This window comes from Salminus brasiliensis, chromosome 10, assembly GCF_030463535.1.
Source record: "Salminus brasiliensis chromosome 10, fSalBra1.hap2, whole genome shotgun sequence".
Lineage (NCBI taxonomy): Eukaryota > Metazoa > Chordata > Actinopteri > Characiformes > Bryconidae > Salminus > Salminus brasiliensis.
In genome coordinates, this window is record NC_132887.1 from 12,576,774 (window position 1) to 12,596,474 (window position 19,701).

A 19,701-nucleotide genomic window follows, 5' to 3' on the forward strand; every position below is an offset into this window, starting at 1 on the left:
TAAATTCATTTTTCTAGCTGATATCTAAACCAGCATTTTGTGCTGATATTGGCATGCTACCAGTACCCACTGATATTGATGTGCTATCTCAATGCTTATCTATCAAGATCAATACCATTAACAGTTCAGATCAGTCACAGTGTGTCAGTGTTGTAGCATATTGCACTAATATTGCATGTTGCATGTTTTATGTAAGTTTACACAAATATCTAACCGAGGCTGTTAATAAAGCAATCTATGTTTTACTCACATATTTACCATGTACATTTAGTTCATTCCTTGTTTCAACGTAATTTAATTGGTTACGTTTGTGATTGGTCACAGCTACCATTTTTTTAAGGTCATCAGTCAGCAACAATAGGGTTAGTGAGGTAAGGGATGTTGAATGATCACCACCCCAACTCATCCTAAAAGTATGGGATGAAGCAGAATCATTCCAGAGAATACATTTTCACTGCTCCACAGCCCAGTGCTGGGAGCTTTATACCCCCCTGTTTGGCATGGTGCCAATAGGTTCATGTTTATCTGCTCCAGAGAGTCCTATTCTGTTGCAACACATATCTACAGGGACTGGACAAGCTGTGTGTGTGCACATGCACATCTGTGTCCGCAACATGTGCTATCTAAAGTAGCTGAATGCATTCATTAGAAGGGGCATCCACATACATTTGGTCATGTAGTGTATAAAGAGTCTGAAGTTTACTGTTTTAACACCTTGTCAATGAGTCAGAAAGTCAAAGATGAAACATTATTTTCAAAAATTTAAGCAAGATTGCTGTATTAGTTTAGTTTTGTACAACTCAAATCCCTTGAGCTTCTTTTAGGGAGCTCAAGGGATTTGACCTAAGACTTTGATTAACTTGTTAGGGCTATGGAGTGTTCAGACATTGTTAGGAAAGGCCAGGTGAAACAGACTGATGAGGTTAACTTATTGGCTGTAGTAAGCAATGGTATATTTGGGGGGGGGGGGGGTGAAACCACATAAAAAATGTTAAGCACAGGTCTGGATCGATCATGCTTCAGGCTTGTGTTGCAGCCAGTTACACAGGAAATCTTTCCTAAAACATTAAAGAAATGTGTGTGAATTTTTAAGTTTAAGCATAAGTTGATCATGGGTGCCCAAACTTTTGCAGTCGCAGTAGGTTACTGTGCTGAAAGGTTCTGGGTGTACTGCTGCAGTTGTAGTCCTAGTGTTTAGGACAAATCTGTGGTAAAGTGTTCTACAGGCAGAACATGTTAGAACTGTTGTGATATAAATGAGATTTAGGTCATGCAAATTGACACAGCATGTTTGTTTAGTGCTTGATGCTCATCATTACTCTGGCCCATTTTCCAGATCTTGGTGGAAGCAGGGTTTTATCACGCTTCCTTCTTCCCAGGCCTTGGACTCAGTTCTGGGGCTGGATTTTGTCTATAGTAGTTTCTGAAAGGCTGTTTAAAAGACAAACATGAATAATCTGCCAACTAATTTGTTTCAGCCTTTCATCTCGTATATCTTTAAAGTCTCAGAAGTTCCCATGCTGTTTGCAGACGCGTGAAAGAGTGTCATGCTTTCATATAAAGCACCCCTCTGGTTTTCAATCAAATCCTTATTCATTTAATAAATACTCAAGAATGATGGTGTTCTAATGAGCCAGAGTTACTATCTGTGGGTGGGGAGGCAGCAAGCAGCTTCACAACTCAAAGTGCTGCAGATACTACTGAATTAGGAGACCATGTTGTTGTTGGGCTGCCTGCACGCTGATCAAAGCACAGCGAAGAGAGGCTGAGATGAGATACTTGTCCTCTCCTCCTCTCACACTCTTCCTTTCTCTCTCTGTTTCTCTTCATGTCCCTCTCACTCTCTCCATTTCTCCCGCTCTCATTTATTCCATCTAGGCCCCGTCTTCACCCTCCTCACCCTCGGCTAATGAACCAAAGTACGAGAAGCGTTGGCTGGATGCCGTCTCCCTCCCCTTGTCCATGGCCCGAGTCTCTAGACACAAAGCTGGAAGCGATAAATTAAGGTAATCCGCTGTGATGCAATACCAGCCCCAAAGTGTGCCACAACCTGACTGGCTGTTGGTTTTGCAAGCATTTTTCATTTACGCGAGAGGATGTTAAGTCCAATATCTATGCGGCGGCATGCAGCGTCTGAAAAGGTCACTGATGCAGATCGCCGATTGAGGGGCACTAAGGCACAGAGGTTGATGAGAAGTACTTCTACCTTTAGTAGACTGGTTTTGGATTGTAGGAAGCTAGCATGCATTGTTTCTGATCCAGCAGTCAGTCCAGTGAACAGCATAGCTAATCAATTACGGAGAAAATTTAATATATAAAAGCTTTGCATTGAAGTTTAAAGATCATCATTTCAGTATGTAAATTGTATCACTTTTACTTGGTTCATAATTGGGAGGCATGCCTTAGAGTGGATATATTTTATCATAATGTAATTTGATTAGGCCACACTCTCCCTGAAAGGAATCGATTTATTATTGCTTCGCTCCAGGCATCTCTGCACTTGGTGCTTTAAATGCCCAGGTCTAATCAGTTTGAAACTGCCAGCAAGCTTAAAGGGGAATTCCTTGTAGTATCCACATTTTTGGGAATATCTGTGTTTTACTTATTATAATTACTTACTTATTGTTTAACAGTACATGTAAAAACGTATAGGTTACAGTCATGAGGGGAAAAAAATAGGATTCCCAATGAAGACGTTCAAATAGACATTATGTATTAGATATTTTAACAATATAGCGATATTGAGCTCTTATTATTATTAAACAATAAATAAAACTGAAGAAATACCTTTTTGACTAATTTGTGAAATATAATTAATAGAAATGCTATTTTTGTGAGGAAAAAGTTAGGACACCCTATGCACCAATAGCTGGTATTTCTCTCACTGAATAACCTCAGTCAGACTTTTTCTGTATCTATCTACCAGCTTCTGACATCAACCGGGAGAAAGTATTTCTTCTAATTCTTCTACAGCAACTGATTCTGCGTTAAGTTATTTGAAATAGTTGTAAATGTGAGGTGTTCCAACCCTGCACTTCTTGTTCTAAAATTGCACTTCTGATAATTACAGTTTACAAGTGCTAAATGTTTACAGTTGCTATATTCTGAAGTATGAAACAACTACAATTTGATTAACAGCTTTATAAACAGATTTGCTTTAGCAATGGATATTGGTGTCCAATTCCTTTGTCTGGTGTCAGAAGCTTGCAGTTATCTGTTAATTATTTTATAAAGAATGGAGTGGAGTTTCCCAAGGCTATTTACTGAAGCTTATTCTCCTTCTGTCCCAGGGCCATTTCTTTGGAGCTGAATTGTCATTAAATTCTTAGATCCATGCTGGTTCTTCTGTGAAAATTGCTGTTAGGTTCTAGTGTGAGATGCCAGAACTAAACTTATTAGTTTGTTTCAGAATATGCAACATGCGCTCGTTCTCAGACAGTATCATATCCCTGAAAAGAGAGATTCATTGATTTTATCATTTCAAAACACCTTTGTGAATCTGCTTCCCTGGGGAGGCTGCATTCACATCAGCCTTTTTAGACCTGAATTCCTTTGCTTTCCTCCCTCCTCCTCCCCATCTTATTTGTTTCCACTCGTTCTGTTATTCTTGGTCTCTCTGTTAGAGTCCTTTCACAATGTATGCCTAGACCCAGTGAAAATGCACTACTCCAGACTAATGGATTTTTTATTGTGTTCTGTCACTCACACAGACATTTTCTTGGTTTCAGAGGACTTGGCGGCAGTCCGCTGGTAGTTCAAGCAGAACATTACATTCTCCAGGCAATTTCTATCAGAACCAGGCCAAGCAGGGAATAGTTGTACTGTGCACATGAGCTGCATTAATTGAAATGATGGTACTCCTAACAGCTTTATTGTGAACCCTGTACTAGCCCCACTATACTGTGGTGTGATTTTTCTAGTACTTTTCTTTTCATGTCCTGAAAATGTCCCTCTTCATTTGATTATGTCCTTGTAGAAACAGTGCTTCAGAATTTCAGAGATGTGCTGTTGTCATGAAACTGTCCTTGTGAATGACACTTGATGGCATTTGTTTTTGGGCTATGTTATTATTTAGTAATTAGTCCTTCGGCTCAAGAATGCGTCCGCTGACAGATTCAGTGTTTCAAGTGATTATGAACTACTGGAGTACAGTAGTTAGAGAGAATGGGGTCAGTGGGTTTGAATATGAGTGCTTTTTGCTTTTGCCAGTCTTCTGTTACATTATTAACAAAAAAAACAGACATTAGTTTTGAGAGCTGTGTCTTAAAGACCATCATGATAAATGCAGTTGCTCAACCATCATCCAGATATGTTTTGCCACTCTAGTCACAGTCCCGTCACCTTCTCTTGAATACAATGGATAGCTGTCATTAAATACTCAGTCCACCACATCAAAAGGAAATGCATCTGTGCCATAGTCCAAATACACACTGGAATTAAATGTCAAAAACATCCCATTAGATACAATTGATGACCAGGCTACCATGTCACGTTTTCTTCTTTTTTAAGAATCTGTTCCATTCTATTAAACTGGTATTAATACCTGCCTCATATGAAAGCAAAAAGTAACTACAAACATAAAAATCACTTCATTTATACTGTTTTGGTATCTGTGACGACCATGTTTTTCTGTTTTTGTGAAACTATGATTCATAGAGAATGTAGCACATATCATGAATCCTCTGAGAGCAGCATTTCACTCCTGAGAGATGTGAGAAATGATCTTCTAATTCTGCTAATGTTCTGCTAATTATTATTTAATGCACTCTGCCACCGTGAATAATGCCTTATTTATTTGTTGACATGCCAGTAAGAGCAGAAAACCTCTGCAGTGCCTTAAAAAATGGATTGCCATGGTATCGACACTCACTTTATACCCCACATTATCAGCTGGCTACTTACTGCTATAACACGGTTTTCACTGAGAACTGCTCTTCTGAAGGCGATGAATTTTTCTATGCTTTGCATTATCAATGCACTGAATACGACCCCTCATACTCACCCCCCCCCCCCCCCCTTCTTCTCTTTCAATCAGGTCAAATAGTTTTGAAGTGTTCGCCTTAGATGGAGTATGCACCAATGTTCTACAGTTTTGCACAGCAGCAGAAAGCACAGATTGGCTTCAAGCAATATCAACCAATATCAACGATCTTACCCAGGAGAGTGTGAGTATAGTTGTGTTATATTATGCATATCACTGAGAAGTGTGGGAGCTTAAAAGATGCTGACTGCCCCTATGAATGTTTGCGCTCTGTAAACAGTGTTTGTTAGACACCCTGGAAACTCAACTTGGCAAAGCTTACAGAAATAAGACAATTACACCTAATGTTGGATTCCCACCCACTGGTATATTTGCAGTAGAGGCTGCTGATGGAGAAATTGCAGCTGAGAGGTGAGGTAAAAGCAGTCCATTATTCTGTTTGAGATTAAGCCACTGGAAGTGTGAGTATCTAACAATAATAATGAAAAGCCTACAATTTTCAGCGCCGTCCTCTGCATCATGGTCAAATTCATGTGATAGTCTTTTATTTCGGTCTGCCACATAAACGTCCGTCAAAGCAGCCATCACTAATTTACCTTTTCCACTGCATGTAAAATTTAGGCCTGTCTCTCCTGAATCTTATATCTTCATGCCTAATTCTCCTGTTGCAGTGTTCACAAGCAAGAAGTAAAATCCTACAAGAATATTGCCTAATGATCTCATTTCCTGTGCAGCATCTTAATTAGGGCACTGATGATCCAGTGGGCCTTTTCTATAGCCAAGCTCAAACATGCTCTGATTTACTGCCACACAGCTGCCTGGTTTACACGCAATTACTGCCCTTACGTCAGCTAATTATAGATACAGAGACTGATTGCTAAATGTTCAATTAAGAGCTGATTGTATGTGAGAGTGGGAAACGGAACTGTGACTTTTATTGTGGTGACCTATAACCCATAAATAGACTGTACGACACATGGCTTGGCACTGATGGGTATGGGCGTTTAGAAGGATGCCATTTGACAGGTCCTGACCTGCAGTTCTCTGACGAGGATGTCATTACACGAGGAGTCAGCTCTGGCTCTGATTCAGCGCTTCATTAATATACTGTCAGTCATTTCTGAACACAGTTGCTCATTAACAGAGAAGCAGCCCTGGGTGAAACTGTCAGGTTTTGCAGTGGCAGATTTGAATGTTGTAAAAATTGTTGAAAGGTCAAATGAGATTTAATGAGTCTGCAAAAATAAAATGCTGCATTTTTATGACGAATTTATTTCTCTGGGAAAATTGGAAGTGATTTCTTTGTAGGTCAGTTTCCTTTCCAACGAATCCTGCACTATCCTTTACAATACAACACTTGAACACTGGAGCAGAAAATGTGTTGCTTTACTGGTGCATGCAAATTGAACAGAAAGGAGTAATAAAGAGAATGACAGTCCCAGCCGCCAAAACTGTCTCTCTGATTGCACTCATAGGCAAGGAACATGGGGTTGTAATTAGAGGCTGATTTTCTAGACACAGGTCTAGATCTCAGTGATGATGTTTTTGACAGACAATCATCTTTAACAGGGCACGAAAGTCCACAGTTATGCTTAATCTATGTCCAGGAAACAAAAACCTCAATCCTATAGCATCAGGGCCCTGTACTTATAACAAGGATGAACAGGTCAGTGAATAGCATCTCTATCAGACATGTGGTTTGTATCCTTGAGCTTATTCCTCTAGCTCCAAATGCACCAGGTGCGCCGCAGCAGGCTGACCCTTTGTTCCAAACTCACCCACGCTTCTGTGATCATGCTAGTCATTGGTATATACAAAACAAAAGCATTCTATAGAGTGGGTCTCAATTCTTCGAGGTACGAGTTAAAACCTACAAAATATTACATACAACAGATAAGTCCAGACTACAGTTTTGGTTTTAATTCATGTTTTAAAATATATCAAAAATATAAATATAAAACAGCTTTTTTGCAATTCAGCGATTCTGTTATATCTTTTTTTTTGTTTAATTAGAAGCATAGTAAGCTAACAGACAGCATATTGATGCATGTGTAATAGAGTGGAGGTAGCTGCGTATAATCCCTAACACAGCCTGAGTAGCCCGTCATCATCAAAAAGGCACAGCATGGTATTATAGGCTAGCTTAAGTCCTACAGATATGAGACCAGTCCATGGGCTGATGAAGTTGAGAATATGCTAAAGTAGGGGTTTAAGGTATAATTCTCTAACTGAGAATTCCAGAAAACGCCATATGCACCATATTCAGAGTGCTGAATGCAATCTCCGATAGAAAAAGTAGGATGTACCAGGAAGAGAAAAGAAATCACAAGTCCTCACAGAAACGTAAGCTGTAAGCATGGTGTTTCTCAAACAAGAGAATACAGCTACAATTTAGGTTAAAAAAGCAGACTACGACAGTTGATACACACATGATATACTCTTAACATAGACTCTGGAGAAATCTGTGAAGACCTGTAAGCCATCAAGGTTGCTGGTCGATTATTGTATCTCAAAAGCTTAAGCTTGAGAGTTCTTGGTGTAGTTTGTGCAGTTGTAGTTAACTCTCCAGGCTTTGTAAACTAGCTTTGTAAGCTAGCTTCTTCAGACCATATTGCCATGCAATGATGCCAAGGATCTCTTGTCAGATGATTCCATCAAAAGAAAAGAAAGTAGCTTTGTGAGGCTTAGGTTAAACATCCAACCAGAAGGCTAGAGAAATATTAGGCTTTTGTTTAAATATTAGATTTCCCCCATGGTTAAGTAGTGTTAAGTTCTGTTTAGCTTAGTGTTTAATAAACCTTTTACTAATCAGAATGTCAACTCATTACTTCAATATCATTTGGGATACTAAAGGTTCTCAGATATGGTGTTGCTTAGGGCTCCCATTTGTTTTTATGGAAATCATCCTCAAAAGGATGCAATCAATAATTAAGGCTTATGTTTGTTCTTAAAAAGAAAATAACAATAAACAACACGTTTAAATATGTGTCTTCTTTTGTTTCAGATAAAAACAGCAAACAAATTCTATTCTCCTGATGAGCAGGTAGGTTTTAATGTTTATTACATTGTGTAACTTTCTATTCTTTACCTATTTGAATTGCTCTGCAACTATTACAAAGCATTCACTATTATTGTGTTGCATCATGTATAGGTTTATGCAGTCACAGAGATGGGGCAATTTTATTTTTCCTAATACAGCATGTACAGCCACTGTACTTTTCCTTCTGGCCATAGCCACCATGTATTAGCTCTAAGGTTTGGTTGACAGATGTGTCATATCACATCTGTGGCTTTTGCCAGCACTGTTTTGTTGTCGATACTGTTTTGTAACAGTGTCATTGTAACCTGCAGTGTCAAGGGAGAAGAAAGGCATTTGTCTTTACCATCCTGTCATTGCTTATTTCATGCTTATAGCTGCATTGTCACAATTACTGAAGCATCTGAAAACAGAAAAATTGCAGAAATACCCAAAGGCAGGGCATGACTAGTGGTGGTGGTGATGGGGGGGGGGGGTGATCTGCCGATGTGTGTGCTGTGCTCAGCGTGCAAAACTCTCTCAGCTGGGAGAATTTCTGCAGTTTCAGGGCAAATTGATTTTCAGCTTGCGAATGTTTCTCCGTGCAGATCATCCATATGGGTTGGGTCTGTGAGCACCTTCACGGGAGTGATGCCAACCAGATTCAAAGCTACAAGTTTCTGGCATTGAAAGGATCCTCTCTCTACATTCTCAGGGGCCCTCCTGTAAGTCCACAGGTATACAGAGTAAAAGTCAAAACACTTTCTGCACAAAACATAAATCATAAAGAGAAGATTCTCACCCAAGGATGTACTTTTGAGTCAAGGAGATGGGGCAGTCAATCATGTGCTTGGCTACAAGTCTCTCATAAACATCCTTTAGGCATCCCTAGTCCTTTGCAGATCTCAGCTAATCCTTCATAATCGTATATAATGAATCTATTTGCTTATAATGGATTGTGCAGAAGAAAAGCTTTTACCCCATTACCTACATTACTCGTGACAAGTGTTTTATCTTTGCTTTCCTTCAGTTGTGAAATACAGCCTGATATTGCATTTGTTTCCAGTTGATAATTACACATAACTCTTCTCTACAATTTAGTGTACTGTTACTTTAATTTACACTTATCCACTCAGTGCTAATGACTTTTCCGATTTAGAAACATTGGCATAAGGCGAAGCGTACTTAATTAAAGTTTGTTCAGGATATTAAAATAAGATAATTAGCGAATCATTACACATCAGGAATCAGGTTAGCTTTAAAATAAAGGTATAAATGATTCCTTTATGGATTCGTTATTAGAATTTTAGACTGAGTGTGAAAAACCTTTTAAAATTGATAAAGAATTTTCAACTTCTTTAACACACTGAACCCTAGATTTATTATTCAGTATGCAGAAATCATAATGAATTGTTTGAAACCTGTTTAGTTAAACACATTTTTTGGAGTTTTAGGGTTTATGACATGTTGGCAGTAATGCACTTATAAGAGTGAAGAACTGAAATATTTGCCAACGCACAGGTTTTAGAGGTTCAACATTTAAAAGATTTTTCACACACACTCTCTTTTACAAAAATAATTCTTGATTGAACCAAAATGGCTGCTCTTTGGCATTAATAAAAGAAAAACCCTACAGTGTATATAGTGTTTATACAGAGTTACTTGTTACCTACAGTGTGTGTTTCAGGTCTGGGGGTCATAAGGAGCTTAACTGCATAGATATGCAACTTTGTCTGCTGACCAAATTTGCTGAGCTGTAGTGGCACATAGAATATTGAAAAGTGGCCAAAAACCTACATCTGCTGAGCAGCCTGTAGTACACTTTTCCTTTACTGTCTGCTGAAGGTTGTAAGTTTTGTATGAGCACTAAATTGGATCTCACTGCAGTGCTTACTGTTTTTTCTTGTACCAGGCAAGTGCGTCAGACTGGGCTCAAGCCGAGGCCACATTTAACCTCTGTGAGGTTCTCTTTAAGGTTCATAAGGTACATTTCTTTAGTTTTTTTCTTTGCTGTTAGCATTTTGTGGCAATGGCAGTATGTACTATTAGATGCTCTGCTTGGAAACAACAGGGCCACCATAAATGAACCTGCACTAGCTGGAAACAGAGTCCCCAACTTTTGGTGCATTCTGAATTTGTGTGTGTGTGTGTGTGTGTGTGTGTGTGTGTGTGTGTGTGTGTGTGTGTGTGTGTGTGTGTGTGTGTGTAGCTATGGATAGCGGAGGACTGCTGGATCCAGACAAAGCTGTACCCGGGCCTGCAGCAGGACTGTGAGTTGCGGGACAATGAGCCTTTCTGCTTCAGTGTGCTTGTTGGCCACGGGCAGAGCCACTGCTTCAGTGTGGAGCTGGGAACGGAGCTAGCACTTTGGGAGAAGGCCTTCCAGAGAGCCGTCTTCATGGAGGTGCAGAGAGTAGGCGTGAGTATTGGGACCTCTGTGAAAAAGTGCAAAGTTGTCAGAAATCTCAAGCTGGTGGCCAGTGAAGTGTATTCTGAACAGATGTTTGGAGACTTTATACAGTATCCAAAAATAGCCCTTTCTAAAAATTTGTAGAACAGATGGGGAGAAGCCACTGAGAGGAGATACAGCCATGAATTAAAAAAGGATGAGTGTGCCAAAAAACATTAAATATTTTAATAATTATTGTGAGCACAGCTCCTTTTGCTCACTTGCTCTCTCTTTCTCATTCTCTATTTTTTTTATTATGTATTTATTATAAAATAAATACAAATATTTAAATATGATGGTCTAACCACATCAAACTTATCTGCAAGCCCTTGTCACAAAGCATGGTATTTTCTAAATCTGTCTTTGTGTGCTGTAGCATTACCATTAACCTTCACTGAAGCTCAGATGTCTCACAAAACCCTAAAATGAGCCCCTTACAATTTTTCCTTACCTGGCAAACTTTACTGTTGGCACTATGCAGTCAGGTTGCGCTGCCAAACCCAGATTGCTCCATCAGACTGCCAGATAGTGAAATGTGATTCATCACTCCAGACAACACGTTTCCACTGCCCCAGAATCTGAGAAGGCACGCTTCGGGCTGACACTTGCCATTGGACTTGTGTGCAGCTGCTCAGCCATGGAAAGCCATTTCATTAAGCCCTCGACGCAGTTTGTGTGCTCTTCATATCTCTTCAGTGGAAGCAACAGCGTAGAACTTTTGTAGTGAGTTATGAAAAGGATCTTTGCATGCTTAGCACTTCAGCACTTGGCGGCTCTGCTTTGTGAGTTTGAGTGGCCTACAGTTTCATGACTGGGCTGTTGTTGCTCCTGGATTAAATATTACAAAAATAGCACTTATAGTTGATCAGGGAAGCTCTAGCAGGGCAGAAATTTCAAGATAGCATCCTATGACCGTGCCAGATTTTTAGTACAACCTGTTCTACTGCTTATGTTTATATACAGAGATTGCCTGGCTATGTGCATGCTTTTATACACTTGTTAGCGATAAGTGTGGAGTGTAGCTCATGTAAGAGAAGTTTTAACATTAAAACAGCTACAAGAGCAGTCCTCAACACAAGCAGTCCACGTAAACGATACAATTACAGTTTCTCATTTACAAGCCAACCATTACTTTTAATTATCCTCAACAAGGCAGTCCATAACATTCAGAAATTGAGGGAAGCCGGCGTTCACCGTCTGATCTGTTCCTTTTCAATTATTATTTATTTTTTTAATTGAATTTCTCTGAAGAACCTGTTTTGTAAGACCTCTCCTCATTGAGCCGTTAAATTGCCTCTCCCACACAAAGGTCGGCGGCATCAATGCTCTACTGATGAACTCCTGCAGGGTAACTCTTGTAAAGTATGAGCTGCCAGGAGTTCAGGGGGTGAAGGTAGTAAGTTTTAGCCATTTGTTCTGCACGTTTCTCATTTCTCAACGTTAGTCAAGGTCAAACCACCACTTTATCACAGCTATGAACTACATGCATTGGCCTTTAATGATGGCCACCATGCTACAGTATATAATGGCTTATGGTAAACTCTTGACACAGGGTCATGTCAGACTGTGTTAGACTGTGTGATTTGATGCTGCTGAAAGTACGCCTTTCACAATTGCCAAGCACATAAATGAACTTCAGCGTCAGTCTGCATGAACTATGTTGCGAATTATCGCTTCTGCCTTGATACTGTCTTTTATCAAGACACTGCGAAGCAGTTATTTGCCTATCCTTGACCGAGACTTTACTTCATGGTTACTTAAGCAAGGTTAGGGGTTACAAAATATTAAAATTTCAGTTATGTGGACTAAATTCAAAATGGTGTCTGATTACCCAGATAAAATGCATGTTATCAGGGGTTTGTTTTCATTCAGATACATCCAAATGCATTTATACGCATAGAGACTTAAGACTGTGCCAGATGTCAGGTCAAGGATTTTAAAAAAATGGCCAGCAGTGCTTGGTATAATTTTCCCTTTTCACTGAAAAGAAGTAAAGTAAAGGTTGAAAAAAATGCAGCTCTGAGCCTGAGGGCTGTGGTGCTTGGTACCCTTAACTAGAGACATTTATAAATAATACAAAGGAAGGAACCTGCCAGAAGAGATTTAAATCACTACAATACTCAAATGCAGCAAGGGCAAAGTATAACCCCCCAAATTCCAGGGTAAGTTTCTGCTCTAATGTTCCTTACAAACCAGAAGCCACGGCTCCAGCGATTGTCTGACTGAGCCTTTGCTTAGCTATTCTCCATACTAGTCGTTTACCGCTTGGTGAATCTGTAAGCTGGGAGTGTCGTAAGAAGACAGTGTTAGTGGGCTATGAAGGATATAATAATCACATTATTTTCTGAGAAGTATTCATGAGGAGAAGTCACAGGGAGTTCAGGTTCATGATTCATCCAAGTTCAATTTCATTCCCATTTAACTGTGTGAACAATAGATTCCAAGGCGAGCGCCTAACTCGAGAGGTGGAAAATGTTCACATTTGATATGGAGGGCAGAGTGAGGATGGTGCTGCTCTTTCAGACCATATTAAGTGAGATTAAAGACTGCTTGCCCTTAATCCACACTGGTCCAAATCCTTGTAGGCAATATGCACAACTGCAATCATCAATGGCTCAGCAGCATGTAGTGCCAACTTAGATGTAATTAAGATTAATGTCTCTATTAAACGATTTGCGAACTTTCCTTGCAAAGCCAGCAGCTTGTCTACAGCACGTCATGGTGCCACCAACATGGTTATTGCGCTTGATTCATTAGGATTTTCCTGCTTTGTTTTGGTGCTGGATTTTGTAATTCATGGTGCCAGGAAATTGATGGCTGGCTTAAAGAGCAGAGTTAATGCTCCATGCGGTGTGGTTGCCGTCAACCTTCGGAGCCACTTGGGATGCTGATGAGTTTATTCTGCATGTGTGAACATTCCCAGCGTGAGGATTATCCTGAGGTGTTTTTCCGGGTATGTGCAGAGAAAGCTTGCACGCTAGGCTTCCAAAGTGTAAAGCACTTGCACATTTACACAAAAAGAAACAACGAAAGGAGGGAGGGGGAGGTGGGCGGTTTGGGGGTTTGCGGAAAGCTCACGGAAAACGATCAGCCCTCTTTCCCGCCTTAATTATGTAAACCTGAGACATTGTCCTGTGGGAGGCTACTGAAAGTGATGGTGGATTTCAGTTTGTGGATGATTCTCTGTTCTCCAGCCAATTAGTCAACCCTCCTGTGGTCCACAAATAAGTGCTCAGCAGCTCATCTTCAACTAAGACTGCAAGTCAACAGGACGCGGTGTGAAATAAACATGAACGAGAAACAAAGTCAAGGCTTTTTGTGTTTGTCCAGCTCATTTTAACATGATAAACTGTTTTAAGATCTGCGAATTACACCATCCATGGGTATTTCAGCACACCTTGTTTGGAGGGCACTGCGACAGCCCCAGTATTGTTTTTGCCACCAGCTTAAAAAGTCAGACGCGGCACGCTGCCGCATCAAACATACATGTTCTGAGTTGCTGGCTTCATGCTTTGTTAAAAAGCCAGTCACTGTTTGCAGACAGTGTTGATCAGACTTTAGCTTCACTCAAGCTGACAGGAAGATCCTAGAGCACACCTCACTCTGTGTTTTCTCAAATTCCCAGAGGAAGCTCTCCAATTAGCGCTGTGTAGTCTGCACTTTACATGTCACAGACAGCGCTCACACTTGGCGACAGTAAGCAGTGGAAATCCGCCTCAGCGGCATTTTGCTTTTCCTGGCAGCTGAATTTGTCGTGCCTCCTAAAGCATGGCAGCACATCTAGAACGGGAGCATGAAGTCCGGCTTCAGTTATTGCTGACGGGGCTCTGTGATTACGGCTATTAGCAATCCATCCCTGTCCATCCTAACCAGAGCACGGACATTAAAGTGCCCTGCTTAAAACCAGCAGGGGCGAAGTGTTAAAAAAAAACAGCATTGGTGTTCACCATGCTAACGTGCCACCAACGCAACGTTGGGTGTTCTGACATTCAGGCTGATTGAATTCCATTTGCACTACGATGAAACTGGATGTACTACATGCAGCAGCAGAGAGCTACAAAGTGGTGCTGAGAAGGTTTATGGAGTGTAGACATGTTTATAGAGGACGGCATGTAAAAGGGAGCTTATGAACTTATTGACCGTGTGAGTACGTGTTATGAAAATAATGGGAACCCAAGAGAAATTTTGAGAATACTAGTGCAAATGGTTCACACATTCTCTTCATATTAGTCAAGGATATGGAGCCATATGTGGGATCAATGGTTTGTATACTTTAATAGCTTCTCTTCAAACTCAGCAGTAGATTTGCTGCTGCTGTAGGACGATCAAAATGTTACCACTAGGTGACCATAAAATCACTCCCTGGCTCTGCTTAATTGATTTGATGTGACCACTGGCTCCATTCTCATGTATTTCATACATACAAATGTTTCCTCTCCCTGGAGGATCGCATAGTGATTTTAAAACAGAACGCAGCAGCACCTCACAGCTGTGATGGAAAGCATTGGTCGATTTAGAGCACGATACTCCTTTAATCATACTGGCTAAACACACACTGCCAATAATCTAATTACGGTGAAGGTTGAGAGGGAGATTAGTAACCAACAGAAGAAAAAGAAACACAATTACACCAGGCCTTTCTGGGTGCCACTGCTATCTTGACTCCCATTCCATCAACGTCCATTAGCATGTGGCTCGTATTTCTGTGAGTGAACGCTAGAAAGAAAGAAAAAAAAGAGTCTCAATTAACAAAACACCCTCTGGCGGTCTGTCCTCTAAGACAGTTTACTAATAATATCTAAATTGTTCTCTATTGACTGCATAATATATTCATTAGATTTCAAAGCCTTTGATTTTTCTAATTTCCATTCCTGCTAAGACGAGAAGTGCTGGGCAGCTGTTGCCATAGCGACTAAACTATACCTGTCCTATTCCTGGGGAAAGTGACTGCTCCACTGACAGTGGGAGTGCTGAAAACATTCACTTATTTACATAAGTATGAATGAAACCGTCAGAAAGTATGAGCAGGCAATAATGAACTGGTGTGCTGAAATGCCCTTTGGATGCTGTCTTGTGTCTATTAAGTTCGTATTACGAGTGTCATATAACAGGTTTAATATTGACTATTATTATTCTCTTCACTTGACAGTCGAAAACCTACATGTGCAGTAGCCAAGGGAAAATACTGTGCTTTACAATTGACTTTGAATCCGGCTTCTCCTGTTCAGAGAGCGTTTCAAAGGTAAGAGGCTTAAGCACCATTATAGCCTTTACACTGTCTTTACATCTGCATCTTCTCATTTCTGGAATATGTATGTGAGCTAATTACGCTCCGAAAGGAAGCAGCGCATTCAGAGCCCTCATAGCCATCAGCTGGCGCTGAAAGTATTGCCTAAAGTACATTTCGAGGATACTTTCTCCTTATTAGCAAAACATGGTAAGAAGAAATGACTCATTATTCTATCAGGATTACTATAATCTTGACTTTTAGAGTAGTTTGAATATTAATAGGCTAACACGAGGTGATTTCAAAGCTGGCAGACTGGCCTAAATCTGGGCTTTATTGTTAATGTTTCGAAACTAATTTGCATAGGAGCATGTGTGTGCGTTAGCCGATCGGTTTCACTCTGTAAGGCAGCCATTACAATGAGCGGGGATGACGTATATGCAAACGAGGCCCGATCAGGCCTTTCAACAGCTCTTAATGAGCTGCTTTCAGTACAGACTCCAGCTGCCCGTCTTTGTTTGTGACTAAGTACAGCACGATTTTCATGGACCGCTACAGCAGTCCATTTGCAGAGTCACTCTGTATGAAGCAGGTAATTAATTCGTGCCATTTAGGATGATGAATTGTGGATGCAGAATGAAAAGTTGATAAAATACTGTATGTATCCAGTGTGGGCGAACTGTATAATAAGCATGCATGTTTATTTGTTATATAATGTAAATGCATTACTGCCTGGGGGCGAAATAAATTTGACCATTACCCTTTACAGACATCGCTCTCTTCATTTTGAGCGTCAGAAGGGATAGCTAAATAGTTACAGGATAATAATGTGCTTTACATTTGAATTTGAATCAGTTATTATTTGTATAAGGAATCGTTCATTTACACAATTTCCCTTTTACCCCAAACATAGCCAGTTTGTGAAGAATATAATACAATTAACACCACCCAAAATCTGGCATCTCTACTGTGTGTGAGGGACGTGGGGAATCGTGTATTCCTTACAAACTGAATACAAACTCTAAGCTATATGAGGATACCGTTCCTATAGTATAGTAGGTAAAGGCCTATCCCAGAAAACTCATTGCAATTCTGTGTCCTGCTTGCCAAGAACTGCAGTAATGGACACTGGTCAACTTTGACTTTGCTTTAGCTTCTTGACCTGCCTGCTGTATTTGATTTCCTGTGGTCTCATCATCTACAGAAAGTCATTTGGAGATATAAATTCTCCCAGCTGAAAGGTTCCTCTGACGATGGAAAGACGAGAGTGAAACTCTTATTCAAGAACTCAGAAAGCAAACAGATAGAAATGAAGGTAAGGTGCTTCTCTGTAGCTCTCTATATTAACATAATGAGCATAATCTGTTATATGCATTTAATTATATTCAATCATATAATTATCTTATCCGTTACCACTACAAAAATAACGTCAACCAGTGTCCTACAGTTATAGCGCATGCTTCCCACCTCTTAATTACACCAAAATAAACCTGTCAAGTGTTACTTGTAAAAGATCCGTTCATGTGTTCTTGCGTTTGGCCTAACCAGGAGCTGGAGTTTGCTAACCTGACAGCTGTTCTTCACTGTATCCACTCCTTCATCGCTGCCAAAGTGGCCTCAGTGGACCCACTCTTTGTCAACAATCAAACCATCACACGAAAGTACATGTACAACAGCTAGGAACACAAGTGTTGTCATGAACATGTACCATCTCGTCTGTGGATTCAGTCTGCTATTTTATGCACAATATCTATGAATATATCTAGTTCTTGTTATTTTTGTATGACTCTTATAAACCAAGAAAGAAAAAAAAAAACAACTTTTGGACTAGATGATATTTTGACATGCATTGATTAATGGTTTGGTACTCAATTACAATATGTTCATTAATCTGCTTCAAATCAGTTCATGTTGATCATGTAGCAAAGCAAATGTTCACATGTGGTGTATGGCATTATGAGTTTGTTAATGCATGCATTGCATTTAACAATTTACAGACCAAAACGGGTGATCCTTGGAGGAAGTTAAAGTTGTAAAACTCAGTTTCTATTTAACTTCTGTCCTTGTGTCTTTCTTTACGGTTATAGACTCATGATTAACCATGAACCTGCACACAGGTGCAGCTACTGAGATATATTTTTCATGAATATAAGCTCTATTATCTCACAGAGTCTTATTTTGCCAAACTGTGTATGAAACAAGTCACAGAGAATCAGATACAACAAGGCCTCAATTTTCCGATTTTCAAAAATTATTTTAGCATGAACTGAAAGCTACATTAATCAATTTTGTAATCAGTGTTCATGGTTTTCTCCTTTCAAATCTTAAATCCCTCAATTATAACCACATTACACCGATTTGTAGTGTAGCTGTATATTAATTGTTTGATTAAACAGTAATTAGATCACGTAGGGTAGCCAACAGCTGTCCTAAGAAAGTTTCTTCCTTCTTTTTTAATCTGTGATGAAACTGCAGCCCCCTGATTTGCAGCTCTGTTCTGTATGGTGTTATCCAGTACCTTTCCAAATAAAGAAACAGTTAATGAACTGTTGACAAAGACGCGTATGATCTCTTTTGTGCTCAAAGAGACCTGTCAACTGATGGATCTCTTTGTTTTGTCCCTTCTTGTTTTTCATAACCATAGTATTAATTAGTACTGTTAAGAAAGATGATAATTAGTGCTCTTACAGACGTGAACCCTTACTTTTAGTTATTCAGTTGTGGTCAAAAGTTTTCTCATATTTGTCATGTTTGTGAATGTCATGACCATGACGTCTATTTGGAACTGTAGTCTTGATTACAGTTGTGGTCGGACATTGACAAACGCTCATCATTAACATAAATGTCATGACAACATTGGGTTTTCAATTGTTTTTATTCTGGAGCTGCTTCCTCATAAGGTTAAGAAATTCTGAGATAGTCCTTCTTCATTTGTGCAATGAACCATTGCTAAACCGCCTAAGAGCATGATGCTACCACCACCATGCTTAACAGTTGGTTATTGGATTTGAATGCCTCATCTTTATTCCTCCAAACATACAGTAACTCTGGTCTGTGTGGCCAAAGAGCCCAGTTTGTGTCTCATCTGATCATAAATCTTTCCTGCAGAAGCCTTTCAGCTGCAAACTTTCGTTGAGCTTGAAGGTATTCATTTTGGAACAAGGGCTTCTTTGCTTGACTCTTGACAGGGACACTGGTGTTCCAGCAGCTTTCAGTTCATGGGAGGTTTATGTCTTGGTGTGTTTATTTTTTATTTTTTTTGTTTTTTTGGTTGTTCCTTACCAGCCGAACCAATTTCCTTTACAAAAGTGCTCCACTGTTTACACTCCAAAATATCAAGGGCAGGTTACTGGGAGGTGAGGCCAGTTTGGAAGCTGCTGGAACACCACTGTCCCTGTCAAGAGTCAAGCAAAGAAGCCATTGTTCGAAAATCAACATCTTTGAGCTTGGCTAAAGTTTGCAGCTGACCTTACACGAGGGGAAAGCCTTCTGGAGACATGTTTTATGGTCAGACAAGACCAAGATTGAGTTTTTTGGCCACAGTGACCAGAGGTATGTTTAGAGGAGTAAAGAAGAACCAACTTTTAATCATGGTGGTGGTGGTGGTATCATGCTCTGGGGCACAAAGTGAATGGAAAAATGAAGAAAGATTGCCTCAGAATACATGAACCTCAACCCTATCATAAATATGTGGGCGGTTCCTTAAGCCAACAAATTTAATAGAACTCTGCCAAAGTCAGAAATCCAACTAGAGGCTAATTGATGACTTCCAATAGTGTGTAAAATATAAATAAATAAATAAATAAACAGGGACATATGACAGGATATTTGGTGTGTTGCATGTAACATTCTTACCCTCTGTTAATTTTGAAAAAATGTAAACATTGTGTGCTCCAAATGCTTGATTTTTCTATTTAAGGTATATGTTAAACACTTACTTTATTCTAGACCATAGAACTCAAAAATCACTTCAAACCATGCCCAACCACAACTGTAATGAAAACTACAGTACACTGATTTTCTAGCAA

General features: G+C 39.8%; 1 protein-coding gene across 4 annotated transcripts in view; it reads left to right on the plus strand.

Moving 5' to 3' along the window:
- sntg2 (syntrophin, gamma 2) overlaps positions 1-18,190 on the plus strand; it is a 49,695-nt gene extending 31,505 nt beyond the window's left edge. For 3 of the 4 annotated variants that reach the window (XM_072689248.1, XM_072689249.1, XM_072689250.1), the window contains 9 exons: positions 1,879-2,006; positions 5,036-5,165; positions 7,986-8,024; positions 8,606-8,734; positions 9,910-9,981; positions 10,207-10,416; positions 15,596-15,688; positions 16,878-16,988; positions 17,222-18,190. In XM_072689248.1, the coding sequence (XP_072545349.1) occupies positions 1,879-2,006; positions 5,036-5,165; positions 7,986-8,024; positions 8,606-8,734; positions 9,910-9,981; positions 10,207-10,416; positions 15,596-15,688; positions 16,878-16,988; positions 17,222-17,353 (1,044 nt within the window). In that variant the 3' untranslated portion in view covers positions 17,354-18,190. The remainder of the gene's footprint in view (positions 1-1,878; positions 2,007-5,035; positions 5,166-7,985; positions 8,025-8,605; positions 8,735-9,909; positions 9,982-10,206; positions 10,417-15,595; positions 15,689-16,877; positions 16,989-17,221) is intronic. The other variant, XM_072689253.1, reaches the window with a different exon arrangement.
- Positions 18,191-19,701: the final 1,511 nt, after the last annotated feature.